Genomic DNA, 17,866 nt, shown 5'->3' with positions numbered 1-17,866 from the left:
ATCATCTTTTAGGCGGCTGACAGGGACAGCTAATGGGGGCGATTTGATGGTTCCCTTGTCATTTCAGCTAGCAGGCAGTATGGTGCAGCGTGTGGTAGGCCGCCTGCAGAAATAGGGTGATGTCTCATCGAGTGTGCTTTTGGTGCAAGAAAAATGATTGCTCGAAGTAGTGGGCCAGGAGATCTACTCGGAATACATCGTATGGCTTCAAAGGAACTTCGTGTAACTGGCTATTGGTATATCTAATCCGGATTGGACATTCAGACCTGGTTATGTTCATCTGGACAGAAATAGGAGGATGCCATGTGGAGCCAGGGTAGTTTGCCATGTGGTCATTAGGGGGAGCCCTTATAATGCCCTTTTTTAACCTGATCGATTCATCTGGACAGAAAATGTGGGTTTAAAAAATTTTCAAATCCCTTCAACGACTGCATGGCACGTGGCATCTGGGAGGGGATTTATGGAGGGACACCATTATTGAAGTTGTTGCCAGGCAGTGTGTCGCCTCGAGTGGTGCATTTTTGGGCTCCATGTTGTTTAGGTTTTCTAGGGAATTTGTCCCTATAAATAGGAAATTAATCCCTAGGATGCACATTTCTCATGTCATTTTTTATTTCGAGTTTGCTTTTCATCTTCCACTTGTTCTGCACTTCCCATATCCAGGTAACGAGTTTTGCCTTCGTGCTATAGTACTTTTTCCTTGGTGATTTTTCGATTGGCTTATCTCGGCGCTTGTGGATTGTCTTTGGAATTTGCTATAAGTGCTTGCCAGGTACATTTTTCCTTCTTCTCTGGTGCTTTCGATTTCCCATTTCTCCTTGGTTGCGATGTTGGTTTTGTGATTGGGAAGTATTCAGATACCTGAGAGTCCCGATCGGTTAGAAAGTGGCCCTATCGATGTCTGAAGAAAAGGGTGCTAAACTTTTACGGGATAATGGATCTTGTCGATGGTGCACCCTGCTAACCTCTGTTAGGGTTAGGTTTTGTTGTTTTTTGTTTGCGCTTTGAGACTCCATTGAGTCTGCTTGGCATTTGTCATTTTCTTGGGCGTCTAAGTGTTGTAGTGGGAAAATTCTTGACTGGGATCAGGAATCGGTGAGCAGAGTCGGGTTCCTTGATTTAGGCAGTCCCTAAATTAGACATATTAGCCAGTTGGATGTCTTGGGGCACTACCTTTTGGTAGTAGGGCCGGGTAGCTGCTTTCTGACCGTCGACATTGTGCCATGCAGGTTCAACTCGGCCCATAGCTCCAAGATGCTTGCGAAAAATGATATTGCCTCATCCAATGCGGCTGGGCAAGACGAAAAGAGTGGCCGGACAGGCGTGAGTTTCGAGCGCCCTAGTTCGGGGAAGCCTACCTAGCTTCTCAATGAGCGGGAATTTCGCGAACGTTTCTTCATTCCGAACGGTGTCTCCGTTCAGTTGGTGGATGGAAACCTAACATCTATTGAGAAGGTTACACATGGTGCCATCTTCTTTAGTAAGGAGCAATTCAACGTGGGGCTCCGTTTTTCTCTCCCGTTTCTTTTCAAGCAGTTTTTGCACTACACCCAAATTCCTACTGCCTAAATTCATCCTAACATTGTCCGGGTGCTGGTGGGATGCAGCATCTTGAACATGCTCTTTCATTTAGACTTCTCTCTACTGAGGTTTTCTTCGTCTACACTATCAAGAAGGGCAAAAAAGATATCTTCAGCATGTTTGCCCATATTTCGTTCCTTCAACCGGTGAGCGGTCTCCCTGATTCGAACAAGGGGGGAGCCAAGGACATGTATTGGTCCAGGGACCATAGGCTAGCCTAATAGAGCATCCGAAAAGGGATTTTCGCCTTAACTCTTCATTGAAAATTCTTGGTAGGGATGGCTTTGAGTGCCTCTTTCTTTTGTTTTTTTCCTATTGAGTTGGTACTATTTGAACGCAAACATTTTCCGTTTCGGTTGGTGTAGGCAAGGATAGAAGAGGTCGTCTGGTAGAGTGGGTGGAAAAAGCGCCATTCATCTGTTTGAACAAGTTGTTCGAAATTACTACAAATGAAATGAACCATCAAACATTTCTTATTGCCCGGAACCTACTTGCGATTATTCGGGAGCCCCAACCATACGTTCTTCCTATCATTTCTAGGTGGTTGCCTATGATTGTGGTGTCTGGGGTGCATTTCATTTTGAAAGACCTCCCCTTCTAGGCGCGCGAAGCAAATGCCAAGGCTCGCCAAGAGCTCCTTGACTAGAGAGAGGAAAAGAGGCAAGAGGGAAAGCTAAGGAGGGCACCGGGTGAAAATGGTTAGGCTTCATCGTCCGTGGCTTGTCCTCTGGTTAAGAAAAAGAAGAAGCCTAGTGCGAAAGCAATCAAGGCTTCGGCTCCAGTTTCTGCTTCTCCATCTACTTCTACTCCTTCCGCATATACTTCGACGGATAGTTCCATCTAGGCTTCTGAGGGTAACTTCGATTTCCCGAAATTCAAACGAAGTGGTTCAGGTGCTTGCTTTTTCAAGCTCGAACCAGAGCCTATAGCCCTCACCATTATAAACGAGCCAGAAGTGGAGGACGACATGGCAACTGATTTGAGAGCCGACTTCAAGGAGAGACACCATAAACGTCTCAATGAGGCTATTGAAGTGGTAGCTCTTCTAGCCAAAAGAGCCTGCCTGGAGGAGGTTCATGAGGAGCCTGCGAGGGATGTTCCCTCGATGCCAATGCCCCCACAGGATATTGTGGGGCCTAGCAGTGTGCCTACTGCTGAGAAGGAGGCCGGTCGGGTTCTCGACTGGGCTCTTGGAGGTGCGACCCTCGTCGAGGAGGCTTTGGACCAGAAGGACACCCCTGCATCTGCTTTCCCTCATAGTTGGGAGGAGATGATGGAGATGCTGAGGTGGGTACCATGCTTTACTAACTCTGAACCGCCCTCCACAAAGATGTCAGATTTCTTCCCACTCACCAAGTGGATTTCGGTGAACCTGGGTGATGAGCCTCCCATCTTCGTCTCAGCTCGGCTTCCTTTCGGCCGCCCGAGTCTACTGTCTCCTGCATCCAGAAATTGCAGGACTGCACGGTGCAGGAGATCGTGGAAGTGGTAATCTCTTCTATCTTTCTTCTTTCATGATAACGTATACTTTGGTATCTGGTACTAATTCTGCTTTTGCTATTTCCTTCAAGTGGTGGTTGGGGTCTGCAACATGGTGAGTCAGCGTGCTCTATTTTTTGAGCTGCTAGAGGTTGATGAGGCTATGCGGACTTTCATCTCCAATCGCATGAGCAGCGGTGAATAACTACGTGCAAAGTTGGAGTGACCGGAGAATGATCCTATCGCTGCTTAACAGGCTATTACGGAAGGAGCCGAAGCTTTAAAGCTAGTTGAGGGGGAAAAGGAAACGATTCGCACCAAGGCGAACAAGTTGAGGGAGGAGGGTAGAGTTGTAGAGGCCAAGCTCAAAAAGGTCGAATAGGAGAATGCTTAATTGAAGAAGGGGATGGAGAAGCTCCGGGCTAGACTCATGGCCAAGAGGAAATAGATGGATGAGCTTCAGACTAGGTTGCAACTAAGAAGAAGGAACTGGAGGCTAAGTATCAAAATCAAGTGGATGAAACGTATTTCTTTGACTATCACTGCTACATGAAGAAGAATGGAATTACCCAAGACATACCCTCCATTCCTTTTGATGACGAGGATGAAGTACCTGGAGGTTCCTCCTGACGAGAAGACATTCCTCCCGTGTTTGATTCTGAGTGAACATACCTTTTTACTACTGGATTGTTTTCTTTTTGTTGTGATTGATCCGAATAATGATTTGCAAAGAACAATTTTTACATTTATAATCATAAGTGCAATATTCCCTCGCTCATCTTTTGTTCTTCACTCCCTTTTGCCTTTACTGATAGTGTTGCTTTAGATTAGATACATTCCATAGACAAAACAAAGGAGTTCCGTCCAACTTTTGCAAATGGTAAGCCCCAGTTTAACTGGCTTTTGAGACAATGTAGGGTCCTTCCAAGTTTTCCTGGAGCTTCTCGGTCATTTTATTTGCTATGTTATCAAAGACTTTTCTAGGGACAAGTGTCCCAACTTTAAAGGCATGAGGTCGGACTTTTCGGTTGTAGTAAGCAACATCTCTTTGATGATAGGAGGCCATCAGGATGGATGCACTTTCTCTTACTTCGTCTGCCCAGTCCAGGTGTCTCCTAAGTTCCTGACCTTGGTCCCTTTAACCCTGCACGATGGTTTGGGCTGTGGACATGCCTATTTCGGTGGGGATAACTGAGTTTATCTCATATGCGAGAGTGAAAGGAGTGTTTCTTGTTGGTTGTCCAAGTGTTGTCCGATTGGTCCACAGAACGTCGGATAACTCTTCCACCCACTTCCCTTTGGCTTTCTCCAGTCTTTTTTTTAATGTGGATAGTAGGGTTTTGTTCGTTGCTTCCACTTATCCATTGCTTTAAGGGTACCATGGCGTGGAGTATAGGTTCTTGATTTTCAACTCCGAACAAAAAGTTCTGAATGCAATGCTGTTAAATTGCGTCTCATTATCAACTATAATCGTTTGGGGGATTCCAAACTGACAAATGATGTTCTTCTAAACAAACTTTATGATGTCCTTATCATTGATGTTAGCATAAGCTTCCGCCTCTACCCATTTACCGAAGTAGTCGGTTGCCACAAACAAGAATTTCTTTTGAGTAGTCATGACGGGCAGGGGTCCTATTATGTCCATCCCCCATTACGCGAATGGACAGAGACTCGTTATCAGGTTGATAACTTCAGATGCATACGTGGAATGGGTGCGTGTCTTTGGCATTTGTCACATTTCCTGACATAAGCTTTTGCGTCTTGCTTCATAGTGGGCTAATAGTATCCTTGCGAGTGGGCGCGGTGTGCTAGGGATCGGCTTCCTGCATGATTGTATCACACACCTTCATGCAGTTTTGCTAACACATATTGAGCTTCCGTACTGTCTAGGCACCTGAGGTATGGGTCCCCAAAAGATCGCCTGTAGAGGCAATCTTTGATCAAGGTGAAACGGGCAGCTTGCACTTGGACCCTATGTGCATGATTGCTATCTTCGAGTAGGTATCCTGTCTAGAGGTAGTTCCCAATTTCATGTGTCCATTATGTGATTTCTTCCCTAGCATTGCAGATAGGTGTGTCTGCGATTGAGAAAGTGGGCTGGAGGTGGATGGGCAACAATATTGCTTCCTTCACGAGGAGTGTAGCAACTACTCCTACTAAGGCATCGACTTGTATGTTTTCTGTGCGGGGAATCCTCTTGATAACCTATTCGTTCAGCTGATTCAAGATGTCTCGTACTTTAGTTAAGTACTGAGACATACGTTCATCTTTGGCTTCGTATTTCCCTTGGATATGCCCAACTACGAGTTGAGAGTCACTGCAGATTTCGAGCTTAGATGCGGAAAGTGCAAGTGTGAGGTTTAATCCAGACATGATGGCTTCGTATTCGGTCTCATTGTTAGATGCTGAAAACTCGAGCCGAATGGCTTGCTCCAACTGCTCCCTAGTCGATGATCATAAAAAGAGGCCTACCCCGGACCCTGAGGACCGGCAAGCTCCATTGACGTATAGAGTCTACCATCCCTCATTGCCTGGCTTTTTGTGTCAAGAGGGTTGCTGGGGAACCTCCGCTATGAAATCAACCATGACTTGTCATTTAATAGACAACCTGGACTGATATTCAATTTCGTACTCACTCAATTCTATGGCCCATTTCAGCATCCTTCCTAATAGATCAGGTTTGTGTAAGATGCTTATGAAGGGCTGGTTGGTGAGCACAACTATTGGATCAGCCTGAAAAAAAGGGCGGAGTTTCTAAGCGGTGCTTCTCAAGGCTAAGGCCATTTGCTCCATCTTCGAGTATCTGATTTCCATGTCGGCCATCGCTTTGTTGATATAGTAGACAAACCTTTGCTCTTTATCTAATATGCAGCGAAATAGAACAGCGCTGACCGCCCAGTCGGAAACTGCTAAATACATGTACAACTGTTCGTTGGGCCGAGGGCTACTCAAAATGGGTGGTTGCGTGAGGTAATGCTTGATTCCTTCAAATGCAGACTGATAGTTTTCCGTCAGTCCTATCGCGCTCGCTCCCTTTAGTACCAGGAAGAAGGGTCTTAGTTTGTCTGTGAATCGAGCTATGAAGCGTCCTAGTGCAACGAGTCTGCTGGTAAGGCGTTGCAGCTCCTTGCTGCTAGGAGCAGATGTATCCATGACAACTTTGATTTGATTTGGGTTGACTTCTATCCCCTTTTGAGTGACCATAAATCCCAAGAACTTGCTTGCACTTACCCCGAAGGCGCATTTGGACGGATTGAGCTTCATGTCGTATTTTTTCAACAAGCGAAAGACTTCTTCTAGGTGCTGGTCATGTTCGTCCTTGGTTTTTCTTTTAACTACGATGTCATCAATGTATACCTCCACAGTGTGCCCGATTAGAGGCTTGAAGATTTTGGTCATTAGCTTTTGGTAGGTGGCTCTAGCGTTCTTGAGTCTAAACAACATGACCTTGTTGCAATAGAGCCCGTGTGGTGTTATGAAGGCAGTTTTTTCTTCATCTGCGGGAGACATAGGAATCTTATGGTACCCAAAAAAGGCATCCAGGTAAGAGAACATGCCGTGCCCAGTGGTGGAATCCACTATTTGGTATATCCGTGGTAAGGGAAAGCCATTTTTGGGGCATGCGTTGTTGAGGTTAGTGTAATTGATGCATACTCGCCCTTTCTCCCATTTTTTGGGGACTACTATCATGTTTGTTAATTAGTTTGGATACTCAACCTCAATGAATCCGGTTGCTAGTAACTTATCTACCTTATTTTGAATGATTTTTTTGTCTTTCTGGGTGAAATTGTCGGACTTTCTGGCGGATAGGTCTCGACTATGGTAGGATGTTAAGTCGGTGGGAGGTAATCAATGGGTGAATTTCGGGCATGTCAGAGAGTGTGTCCATGCGAAAATATCTTTGTTTTGCCGAAGTGTCCATTCGAGGCATCGTGCCTCGTTTGGTTGTAAGAGGGAACTGGCGTAAGTAAAGTGACCATCTTTCTTTGAGATCTGAATGATCTGCAAGGGATCGACTCTCGGGGGATCCTTATCCGTTAGGTACTGTAATTGCTATTGGTCTGACCCGCTTGCTTGTTCGAGGCCAGATCCGTGATCACCACTAGGCCCAGCCTTTCGTGCTACGTAGCACTGACAGGCTGCCATCTGGTTACCATAGAGATTGATCTGCTCATCTTTGGTGAGATAACTCATTATCTGATGATATGTGGAAGGGATGGCTTTCATGCCATGCAACCATGCGCGTCCCTATATGGCATTGAATGTGGATAGGTCCTCTACCATTGAGAACTGCACGTTGAGGGTAACATAGCCGACTTGGACTGGTAACACGATGTCGCCCAAGGATATTGTAGAAGCCCCATTGAATTTTGACAATATCCGTCTAGGATTCTCTAGATTGGAGGACATAAATTCCATTTGTTTGATCACATATACCTGTAGGAGGTCTCTTGAGCTACCTAGATCGACAGGATTCATCTCACATCGAAGTCACTGATTCCCAATTTCAGGATAAGGGCATCTCGGTGCGGTTGCAATATTCGATTGAGGTCCATTGGGGAAAAAGTGATTATCCCATCTATTTGGTGAGCGCTCCCGCTGGTTAGTCTAGGTCGGATGGAACTAACTTGCTCTTGTATAGAGGTGGCTCGAAGCAGCCTTTGTGTCTTTCGTTTGGACCTGTATTCTTCATCCAGGAGGCCACCATGGATATAGTTTGTCATGAACCTAGGAGCAACGAAAGTTGTGGGGGACGCAATGGCTGGATTTTGGGATGTTTCCCCACTTTTAACTCCTGAGCGGAAGTATTGTTTCAAGTGTCCATCTTTTATGAGTTTTTCCACCAAGTAGTGGAGACTCTTACATTGCTCCATAGCATGTTCATGTTCTTTGTGGTAGACACATTTTCTGTTGCGGTCTCTCTTAGTTGAGTCCATTTTTAGGGGCTTTGGCCACCTAAAGTCGGACAGCTCGCGGATCATAGGAAGGAGTTTCTCATATGACACGTTGAGGGGGGTGAGATTGGATTGGTCTGGCTAGCGCTATTCACCTTGCCCCCTACTTGGTTGCTTTCGTTGACTCGTGGCTTTGGGATTCTTAATCACGTCGTTCTTGACCCGCTGACCAGTGACCAAGATCTGTTGTGTGGCTATGCGAACATTGTCTTCTAGCATAGAATATTTGTTCACCCGCCTGAACAAATCGTTCATGGTCACAGGGGGCTTTTTGGTAAGGGACTAGAAGAATGACGTGCTTGGGCAGATGGTCTGTTTAAAGATTTGGAGGATAGTGTCCATGTTATAGGATTCTACTTGGAGAACAACTTGCCCGAATCATTTCACAAATTCCCTTAACGATTCATTCTCCTACATTTTTATGTTTTGCAGGGTACTGATATTTTGCTTATGCTGTGTTGAGCACAGATGCTGCCCCACGAAGGCCTCTAATATATCTCAAAAATTATCAACGGAATTCATCGAGAGGCGGTGGAACCATGAGAGAGCCTAACCTTGGAGGCTGGTGGGGAAGATTTTGCATAACAACGCATTATTCCTTATATCCAGGGTCATGATTTGTCTATAATGACTGATATGATCAAATGGGTCACTGGATCCATCATACGCAAAGAATTTTGGCATGATGAACCTCTTGGGGGTTCATAACTGATAATGCGAGAGCTGAAAGGCGTGGAAAGCATATCATCCAGTCGCTTCCTAATGGAGTCGAGGGGGCCTGTATTTGCTGCCTCCCCCCCGGTTCGTTGTAGTGGTTGCTGTGGAGAACAGTCCGACATGATGGGTGCAGTTGAGGGGCCAGGATATGCCTCTTAGGTTGCAGTTGCACGTGGTTTCTCCATACCAGGTGTTTGTGGCCCTAACCTTGTGCACATCATGTCAGACAACTGAGACTTCCTACCACGTCGCCTCTTTGATGAGGTACGAGTGGAGTCCGAGCTTTCATCTTGTGGTGCATGATAGGATGGCAGGGGTCTTTCATCAGGCCACACACCGGGCGTGTCAAGGAGGGGCTCTGTGTTTCTAGGATATGTGGCCTCTTGGTTTTACCAAGAGTTCGTTCGTTGGTTCCTCAGTTGCTGGTCGTGAGAAGGGCCTGATGAAGATGCTTGAATCCTCAACACATCATTCTCCTCCTTAAGTCTCCTCGTTTCTTGGAGTAGGGCCTGTACTTGTTGCTCGTTTTCTCGCTGGCGTCTTTCCATACTCTCACGCCAGTTAAAGTAGCCTTCATCATCCATGGCTGATGACCGTCTCCTTGAGGGTGTGGACATGTTCGTTTACTAGTTCCCAAAGACGGTGCCAATGTTGATGCTGAGTCAACTAGAAGAAACACTTCTCCATTTTTCCTGTAAAAGATGTCCGGATAGGCTGTCCAGACACACCCTCCGAAGTTCAATTCAGAATATGAAAGCCAGCATGAGAGGTTGCCCCCTTTTAGATGCTAAAAAGAAGACCCACTTTCTTTCCCGGTGTATACGCTCACGTACCCTGGTTTTGAGTTGGATGAGAGTTTTTATAGGGTCTGGAATAGTGTCACCTCTGTGTTATGATAACTTCTTAACTTTCGTAGTCATGATAGCAGCACAGTAGGTGACAGAACAATCATCATCTTTTAGGTGGCTGATAAGGACCGTTAATGGGGGCGATATGATGGTTTACTTGTCATTTCATCCAATAGGCGGTATGGTGTAGCATGTGGCATGCTGCCTGCGAAAATAAGGTGATGTCCCATCAAGCGTGCTTCTGATGCAAGAAAAATGATTGCTCGAAGGAGTAGGCCAGGAGATCCACTCGGAATGCATTGTATGGCTTCAGAGGAACTCTGCGTAATTGGCTATTGGTATATCCAATCCGGATTGGACATTCAGACTTGGTTATGTTCGTCCGAACAGAAATAGGAAGATGCCACGTGGAGCCAGGGTAGTCTGCCATGTGGTCATAAGGGGGAGCCCTTACACCCTCCCCATCCCCAAACTTCCATTTCCCTACTCCCTCCCTCGTTCCCTCTTAATATGCCTACATGTTTGACCTGCATCTCAAGACAATTCATATAGATGTTTTTTTGTATAATTCCTAGTAGATCTAGACCAGGTATAGGAACAAATTTCATCATGCTATATGTATAATGACATTGAATTCCTAGCTTGCATTGAAGTAAAACTTGTCTTAAGGAGCTCATGGAGTAATTTGTAAATTTGATCAATGGATGCTCTAAATACTTGATATTTTAGGTTTCAGTAAGCTTCTGTTTGTTTTCAATTTCATTAATGCTATTAGTTTCTTTTCTTTTTTTGTAGAAAGTGCAAATTGAGTTGTTAGTGGTATATGCAAACCAACTGCTTGAAAAGGAGTAATCTGGCTACCATGCCTTGCTCAGAGATGACAAGGTATTTTGTAGAATCCTATTAGTTGATTTTTAAAAAAATTTGTGCTATGGTGATTTTCAAACAAATCATATATAAATTGTTTATTTATTTTTGTATTAAGTGGGTGATTTCTCCAAGATATATAGGCTCTACCATAAAATACCTCAAGGCTTGGAACCTGTTTCTAGCATGTTTGTACAAGTCAGTTGGTTTATTCTTAAAAAAAAGAGCATATGCTATATGATCATTTTGACTTGCGCAAACTTTTGAGAATTTCCATGATGCAACGTGTTACTAATGAGGGTCTTGCCTTAGTCAATTAGGTTATAGATGCTGCAAACAACCTGGTTTAGTATCTTGATCCATCTTTCTTCAACCCACTAAATTTTTCATGCACTTATCTTAATATATTTTGTCATCTTTTTAATTTGAATATAATAAGCACTGATTATTCTTAAGTGGATGTCGCTGAATACAATTTGCTTTTGACATTTAGGGTTAAGTTGAAGATCATACATAAGTGTTCAAGGATTTTAATTTTATTCTCGATGTGATGTAAGGAAAATTTTCAACTAATTGAAATCAAATTGAGTACTAGGTTGAAATTGAGAACATAAAATTTAATTTTATTCCCAGGTCAATTAACTTCTGCTCAACTTTATATAGCTACTTCTTCAATTCCTACCTTTTATTATTTCTTTTACTTTAACCATGTTCAACGTCTATTGATTTGAATAGCAACTCTTTAATTATTATAGGTGTTGGGAAGTTTTTTTTTGCTTCTAGGCAATTGTTTTGGAAAATGCCTTGGGCACAATGTACTGAGTTTTGAGTTTCATCCCTCAGAAGTTTGTAGTCCATTTTTTATTACTCAACACTCATTAATGTTTTGGCTTATGTGTGGCTCATGCATCTCACCAATACTAATTAGGTTTTCAATCTAGCTAATTAGCATTGATTTTTGGGCACATCAAATAATTGCTTACAAACATAAGTTGCATCATTTTCTATTGCTTTCATTTCTCATTGTTGTGATGAATTAGGAAAACATAATGTAAGAGCATTCGTTGTAAAACTGTTGGGTTTCAAAATATGACTTGTCTTTAGCTTGTTTATATTAGATAGGCAAGTTATTCCTCAAGTCTACCTACTCCATTCTAAACCAGTGCTGGTTCCAAACAACCATCGCCAATTTGGTTGGTTAGTTTCGAGTTTTGTCAACAACATGAGAAACTTTTGAAAGTGAGGTTTGGATGATGGAATTTTCTGGTTTATTGATTTGTCATGAATTTGAGATTTCTATATGTTTGGAATTTTAGGCTAATCCAACCTATGGTAATCACCCCAGAGGAGAGGTGAATAGGGTGATGGTCTCTTTTCGCAAATTTAAACAAGTGAATGCAAGAGACAATTATATGCAAGTATGTAATAAATAGTATATAGACAATTGCATATAAATTAAAGAGTAGGGAAGAGAGAATGCAAACACAAGGGTTTATAGTGGTTCGGCGCAACTCGACCTACATCCACTCTCCTCTAGCTTCAATCCCAAGCTTGAGGTTCCACTAAATCCAAGGTTTCCAAACCAAGCCTTCAAGCAATACAATTGGATTATGGTTCCAATTCACCCTCTTGGACTTTTGGCTCCAAGCACCCTTTACACTTCTCAAGAGATATCCCTCTCTTGAACAACTTCCTCTCAAGGATTTACAAATAAAAGATTTCACAAAAATCCTAGCACAAGAACTTTAAGCTCAAATGATACAAGAAAAACTAGGATTGAATGGTGCACTAAAGATATGCAAGATTTGAAATAATGGTGCACTCAAAAATACTCTTCCAAGGCTCAAATATAATCAAGAAATATTTGGGAAGGTTAAGCTCTTTTAAACAATGAAGTTTGGAGCCTTTATATAGAAGAGAAAAGCCAAACTAGCCATTTGGGGGTTCGACCGATTGAGCTAGGGGTTGACCGGTTGACAAGCCGTTAGCATTAAATGGTTGGCAGGTGACCGTTGGCCTCAACTCGACCTCGACCGAGAAGAGAATTAACTCAACCAGGAATAGAAGGCCACTAGGAGAGAGAAAAACTTTTTGGCCTCCCTCGATCGGTACTCGACTGGACGAGCATAACCGGTTGAATCGATTGAGCCATTTTTTTGGCTCAACACCCAACCTTTTTCAACTTAAAACCTTTTAACACAAGTTTGAAAATCATTTAACACAAGGTTTTAGTTGAAAACATGAAATCATCTAATTCTAAAGATATTTAAAACAATATTACTCTTGGATGATTTTGGTGCATAAATAAAGAATGAAATGCATGAAAGTCTTAGTGCACCAACAACCTTACAAAGAGATCTTATGAAGCTTGGGTCTTGAAAAACTCTTCTCTTTGAGGTGGTCTTCTTCTTCATGATTTCTCCTTGGATTGATTTGCCTTTGTGATTGCCACTTTGGAAATCGTTTTGCCTAATCACACTTGAAATATGATCATTAGTTCTAAACTTTGTTTTGTTATCATCAAAATCAAGATTAACCAAACCTTGGTTTCACACTATATATTCTAGGCAGGAGAAGTTAACAATGGCCATACTCGGGGAATGCATGTAGATGACTTGACTTGTTTAAACATGAGAAATTCTGTCTTTCCAAGAATCCATTGCAACTTGTTACATAGAATTGTCCAGTTTGCCAGTAGTTCATTTCCTAGATAATTGGTTTAAAAGTATTTGGAATTTGTTGTAGAGATTAAAAAAGTACATGACCTTTAAAAAGGATTACATTGAACTACTCCTGTATCTCCTAAGAGGGCTTGTCAAGGATGCATTGCACCTTGAAGAAATTGTATTTGGGTTAAGTTCAAGACTTACCCATATTGATGTGAAAGTGGAGGAGTTGCAAAGCAAGGTAATGAAATTAGAACTCTTCTTCATTATCGTCATCATATAATTCAATTGAATGATTTTACGACCATCCTAACTTTTGGAACTAGTTTCATTTTCAACAAGCACAGGATTATGAAATATGTTATTTTAAACCATTCTTTTCAAGCACTCAATTCTCTAGAGCCCACTTTGAGTTGGATGTAGAGCGGGGTGTGATAAGGCATCACCTTGCAAAATGATGGCAAAATGTTACTAAATTAATACTCGGACAATGGAGTTTGCAAAGCAAGCAAAGTTAATGGTCCCAAATTGTTCTGGTTATTCAGATGAAGCAAAGTGGAATTCTACATCAACCCAGATCTCATCGGTTCTTTAATACATTGAAATTAAACAAGATTTCTATTTGACATACAAATTATAGTGATTTCAATGGGGATGGGATTAGTAATGAATGATGGGTACTAAAGTGAATTTTAACAATTAAACATTTCCCACTTGGTTTTAATAAGTTTTGTGGGTAAAAATAGAAAAATCTTTGGTAAATGGCAAGAATGCAAATTAAATTGGGGCGGCTGTTTGTTACTTATTTCATCTTAAATGTGATGCAACTAAGCTTCCTGAGCAAGACAATTATTCCATAAAAGGGCCAAAGGGTGTGCTTCAATTTGCTTCAAGATGATACCAAAATGATGGTTAGTTATGGTGGGGGAAAATCAGAGTTTAATATTGCATCTAAGATTGTTACACTAAACATTTCACCAAAATGTGATATTTGACTGGTAATAACATTTTGATGGATCCTATCTAGTTTATTAGTAATAACTAGTGGAAAAATTTTAGGATAAGTTTTGTTATTGGTTTAAAATTCATATATAAATAATAGATATTAACGTGTAATGGTTGAGAGTGTACATTTATGAAATTTTATTTATCAATTTGAGTCTGGTTGATTTGAATAAAAGATCTTAGTTACTTAATAGAGGTATGCATTAATAAAAGCCCATACGTGAACTCGTCTATCAGAAAGACAAATTCCAATTTTACAGTGAACTCATCTTTTCAACAAATGAGTTCTAAATTTTATACTGAACTCATCTATTGAAAAAATGAGTTCTAATTTTACACTATACTCATCTTTTCAACAAACGAGTTCTAAATTTTACATTGAGCTCATCTATTGAAAAAATGAGTTTCAATTTTACATTGAACTTGTCTCTTCAATAGACGAGTTCTGAATTTTATATTGAACTCGTTTATCGAAAAGATGAGTTTCAATTTTACACTAAACTCATCTTCTTAATAGGCGAGTTTTGAATTTTACACTAAACTCGTCTATTGAAATTACGAATTCTAATTTTACGCTAAACTCGTCTTTTCAACAATCGAGTTCTAAATTTTACATTGAATTCATCTATTGAAAAAACGAGTTTCAATTTTACATTGAACTTGTCTATTCAATAGACGAGTTCTGAATTTTATATTGCACTCGTCTATTAAAAAGATGAGTTTCGATTTTATACTAGACTCGTCTAATGAAAATACGAGTTCTTATTTTACACAAAATTCATCTTTTCAATAGATGAGGTGTACGTGGAATCCCACTTAGGGTAAATTGCCCTAGTTTTAGAAATATTTTGGGGACAACAATATTTTAATAAATAATTTTAAAAAATCATGTACTTTTGTAGAAACCCCACTATCTTTGTGTGCACGTGGCAATGAGCTAGAGATGGAGAAGAAAGCCACCTTTAGTAGGGTCAATATGTTCATTAATGCTGTCCATTCATATTTTTATATGATCTCAATAAATCCTATGACAAAAATACACTGTGCTATAAGATGTCATTTACATATAGATATAGAAAACTTAGCCTCTGAATTATTATTGTTTATTGAACACAGTTTACATTATTAAATATTCTAGAAAAAGTTGAAAGATGCAGGAAACAACCTCTGCAGCATTACTGCATTACATCACAGCGGCTTCTGGAGCATTTTTAATATAAACTTAGTGCGGAGTAGGAATCCTTCTTCTGGGTGGTCTCACCCAACAGTCAATGGACTATAAGGAATGGGAATTAAGTGCAGATTATGTTTTTTTCTAACTGCTAACCCATGAACCTCAGTCATGTCTAGATCCTCAGGCCTCATTCCATTGGGAAGTTTCCAGTCAAAATGGAACAGCAACTGGGCTAGTGGCAGCTCAATCACAGGTATGCCAAACAGTATGCCTGGACATATCCTCCTTCCACTACCAAACGGAATAAACCCAAAATCAGCACCCTTGTAATCAATTGAACTATCAAGGAATCTCTCTGGGTAAAATCTCTCAGCTTCACTCCAACAATCGGGGTACCGTCCAATTGCCCATGCATTAATGACCACTCTGGTCTTCACAGGTACCTCATATCCATTAATCTTACACTTCTCCCTACATTCCCTTGGAAGCAACAATGGGAAAGGAGGGTGTAGCCTCAAGGTTTCAGAGATTACCGCTTTTAAGAATTTCAATTCATCAATACCCGCTTCATCCACATTCCCTTTTCCATCAAAGACCCGCCTTACCTCAGCTTGTGCCTTCTTCATGACTTCAGGGTTTTTCATCATTTCCGCCATTGTCCACTCCACTGCTGTCGATACTGTATCCCCTCCCCCACCGAAAATGTCCTGAAAAACAATGAATGAACTATGGATCAGTGATTTTAACAAAATAAAATCAAAAGGCGTCAAGGCAAGAGTACTAACCAAGATGACTGCTTTAATATTGTCGTCGGTTAAGGGAAGTTCAAGGTCACCATCCTGTTGAAGCTTTAAAAGCACATCAACCAAGTCTTTCTCTTCTTCTAGCTTGCCTGTTGTTGTTTTCATTCTCTCTCTGTGCTCATCGACAACAATCTGAAGTATTCCATCAATCCTCTGCTGCACCTTCTCAAGTTTATGCCTCACTCCGCTGACCAGGGGAATCCATTTAACAGAAGGGTACAAATCGGCAAGACAGAAACCTGATGCCAGCTTTGTGCTTTCCCCAAAAGCCGCTGTCAATGGGTCATGGTCTTTGCATTCTTTCCCCAGTGCCGCTCTTGAGATTGCCGAATAAGTAAAAGCCGAAATTCTGTCCCTCAGATTGATTGGAAATCTTGAACTAGAGTTGATGATTCTGATGAGTTTTGAAACCTCCTCCTTCCTAATCACCTGGAATGATTTAACACGCTTGGCACTGAGAAGTTCGACCACACAGATTTTCCGGAGTTGCCTCCAGTAATCACCATATGGAGAAAAAGCGACGTCAGTAGAATCATAAGATACGATCCTGGTAGCAAGAAGATGGGGCCTTTGGGCAAAGTTGATGTCATGGGTTTTCATAACCTCTTTGGCAATCTCTGGCGATGAGACTACAAGCATGGAGACTTGGCCAAGTTGTAGGTGCATGAGAGGTCCATATTTCTTTGCCAAGTCCCTCAGTGAGTGATGAGGAAGTGAACCAACAAGTTGGTGCAAGTTTCCAATCAGGGGTAGCTTCCATGGTCCTGGAGGCCGCTTTGGAATAGAGATTTGGGGTTTGGATTTCTTACTTACTTTGAATAGGATAAATAGAAAGAGAAGAAAGGGAAAGAGGAAAGAAGAGGGAAACTCCATGGAGAAAGCAGTGAAGTTGATGCTGTTAGTTTCTCAGCACAAGCGCCATCTTTGGTCACTTTATAAACATTTCAAATTAACCACTATTTTTTTCTTCTCGACTGCGTTCGCCAACCCTCTGAGTCCCCATCATTCCTTCGAAAATGAGCAAAATATCTTGAAATCCTAAGGCAGAACATATGTTAATTGGAACATCTAGTCACGTTGAAAACCAATTTCAAGATGGGTTGGCAATCGTCTTTTTTGACCATAAACTTGTCAATATGTTATTTCATGTTGTATCTTAAGATCTTTAGAAATTGATGGTATAAAATTGGTTTGAAGTCTATGAAGATGTACATGAACAAAATTACCCCTATTCTTACGGAACTATGTACTGTTTAATTTTAATGGAAGAATTTATTTTTAATTAAAATTTTAACACAAACTTTTTTATTTAATTTTATTTTAAGTTGGAGATAAGGTTTGGATAGTGTCAAAGTTATAAAGATCGAAATTTTTTTAGAAAATGTTTATAATCTTTGTAACACTTGAATAATAAAATTTTTCAAGTGTTAAAAATATTATAAGTCCTTTTTAAAATTACTATCAAACGGACTTTAAGAGTCTGTTTGATAATGATTTAAGAAAGCGCTTCTCACCTTCTAATGCTTGAAAAATTTTATATTGTAAGTATTAAAAATACTAGAAATGCTTTCAAACTTAAGAATTACTGTTAACCACACTTTATCTTACAAGTATTAAAAATATTATAAATACTTTCAAGAATCACTGTTAAATACACTCTAAAAGTACATTTGAGAGTGATTCTAGAAAGCGTTTTTAACATTTTTAATACTTGAAAGATAAAAATTTTCAAGTGTTATAAACACTTCCTAGAATCATTGTCAAACGTATT

At 41.1% G+C, this 17,866-nt stretch overlaps 1 protein-coding gene across 1 annotated transcript; it reads right to left on the bottom strand.

Annotated features, from left to right (window-relative positions):
• Positions 1-15,193: 15,193 nt before the first annotated feature.
• Positions 15,194-17,099, bottom strand: LOC100251316 (cytochrome P450 71D9). Its single transcript, XM_010654905.3, has 2 exons — positions 16,078-17,099; positions 15,194-15,999 (listed from the first exon to the last, which is right to left on the bottom strand). Exons 1-2 carry the CDS (start codon positions 16,966-16,968, stop codon positions 15,376-15,378), a joined length of 1,515 nt encoding a protein of 504 aa, XP_010653207.1. The 5' UTR covers positions 16,969-17,099; the 3' UTR covers positions 15,194-15,375.
• Positions 17,100-17,866: the final 767 nt, after the last annotated feature.

This window comes from Vitis vinifera, chromosome 8 (genome assembly GCF_030704535.1).
Source record: "Vitis vinifera cultivar Pinot Noir 40024 chromosome 8, ASM3070453v1".
NCBI classification, from domain to species: Eukaryota; Viridiplantae; Streptophyta; class Magnoliopsida; order Vitales; family Vitaceae; genus Vitis; species Vitis vinifera.
Note: the sequence above shows the minus strand (reverse complement) of the source record. Positions and strands in the feature narration are given on the sequence as shown.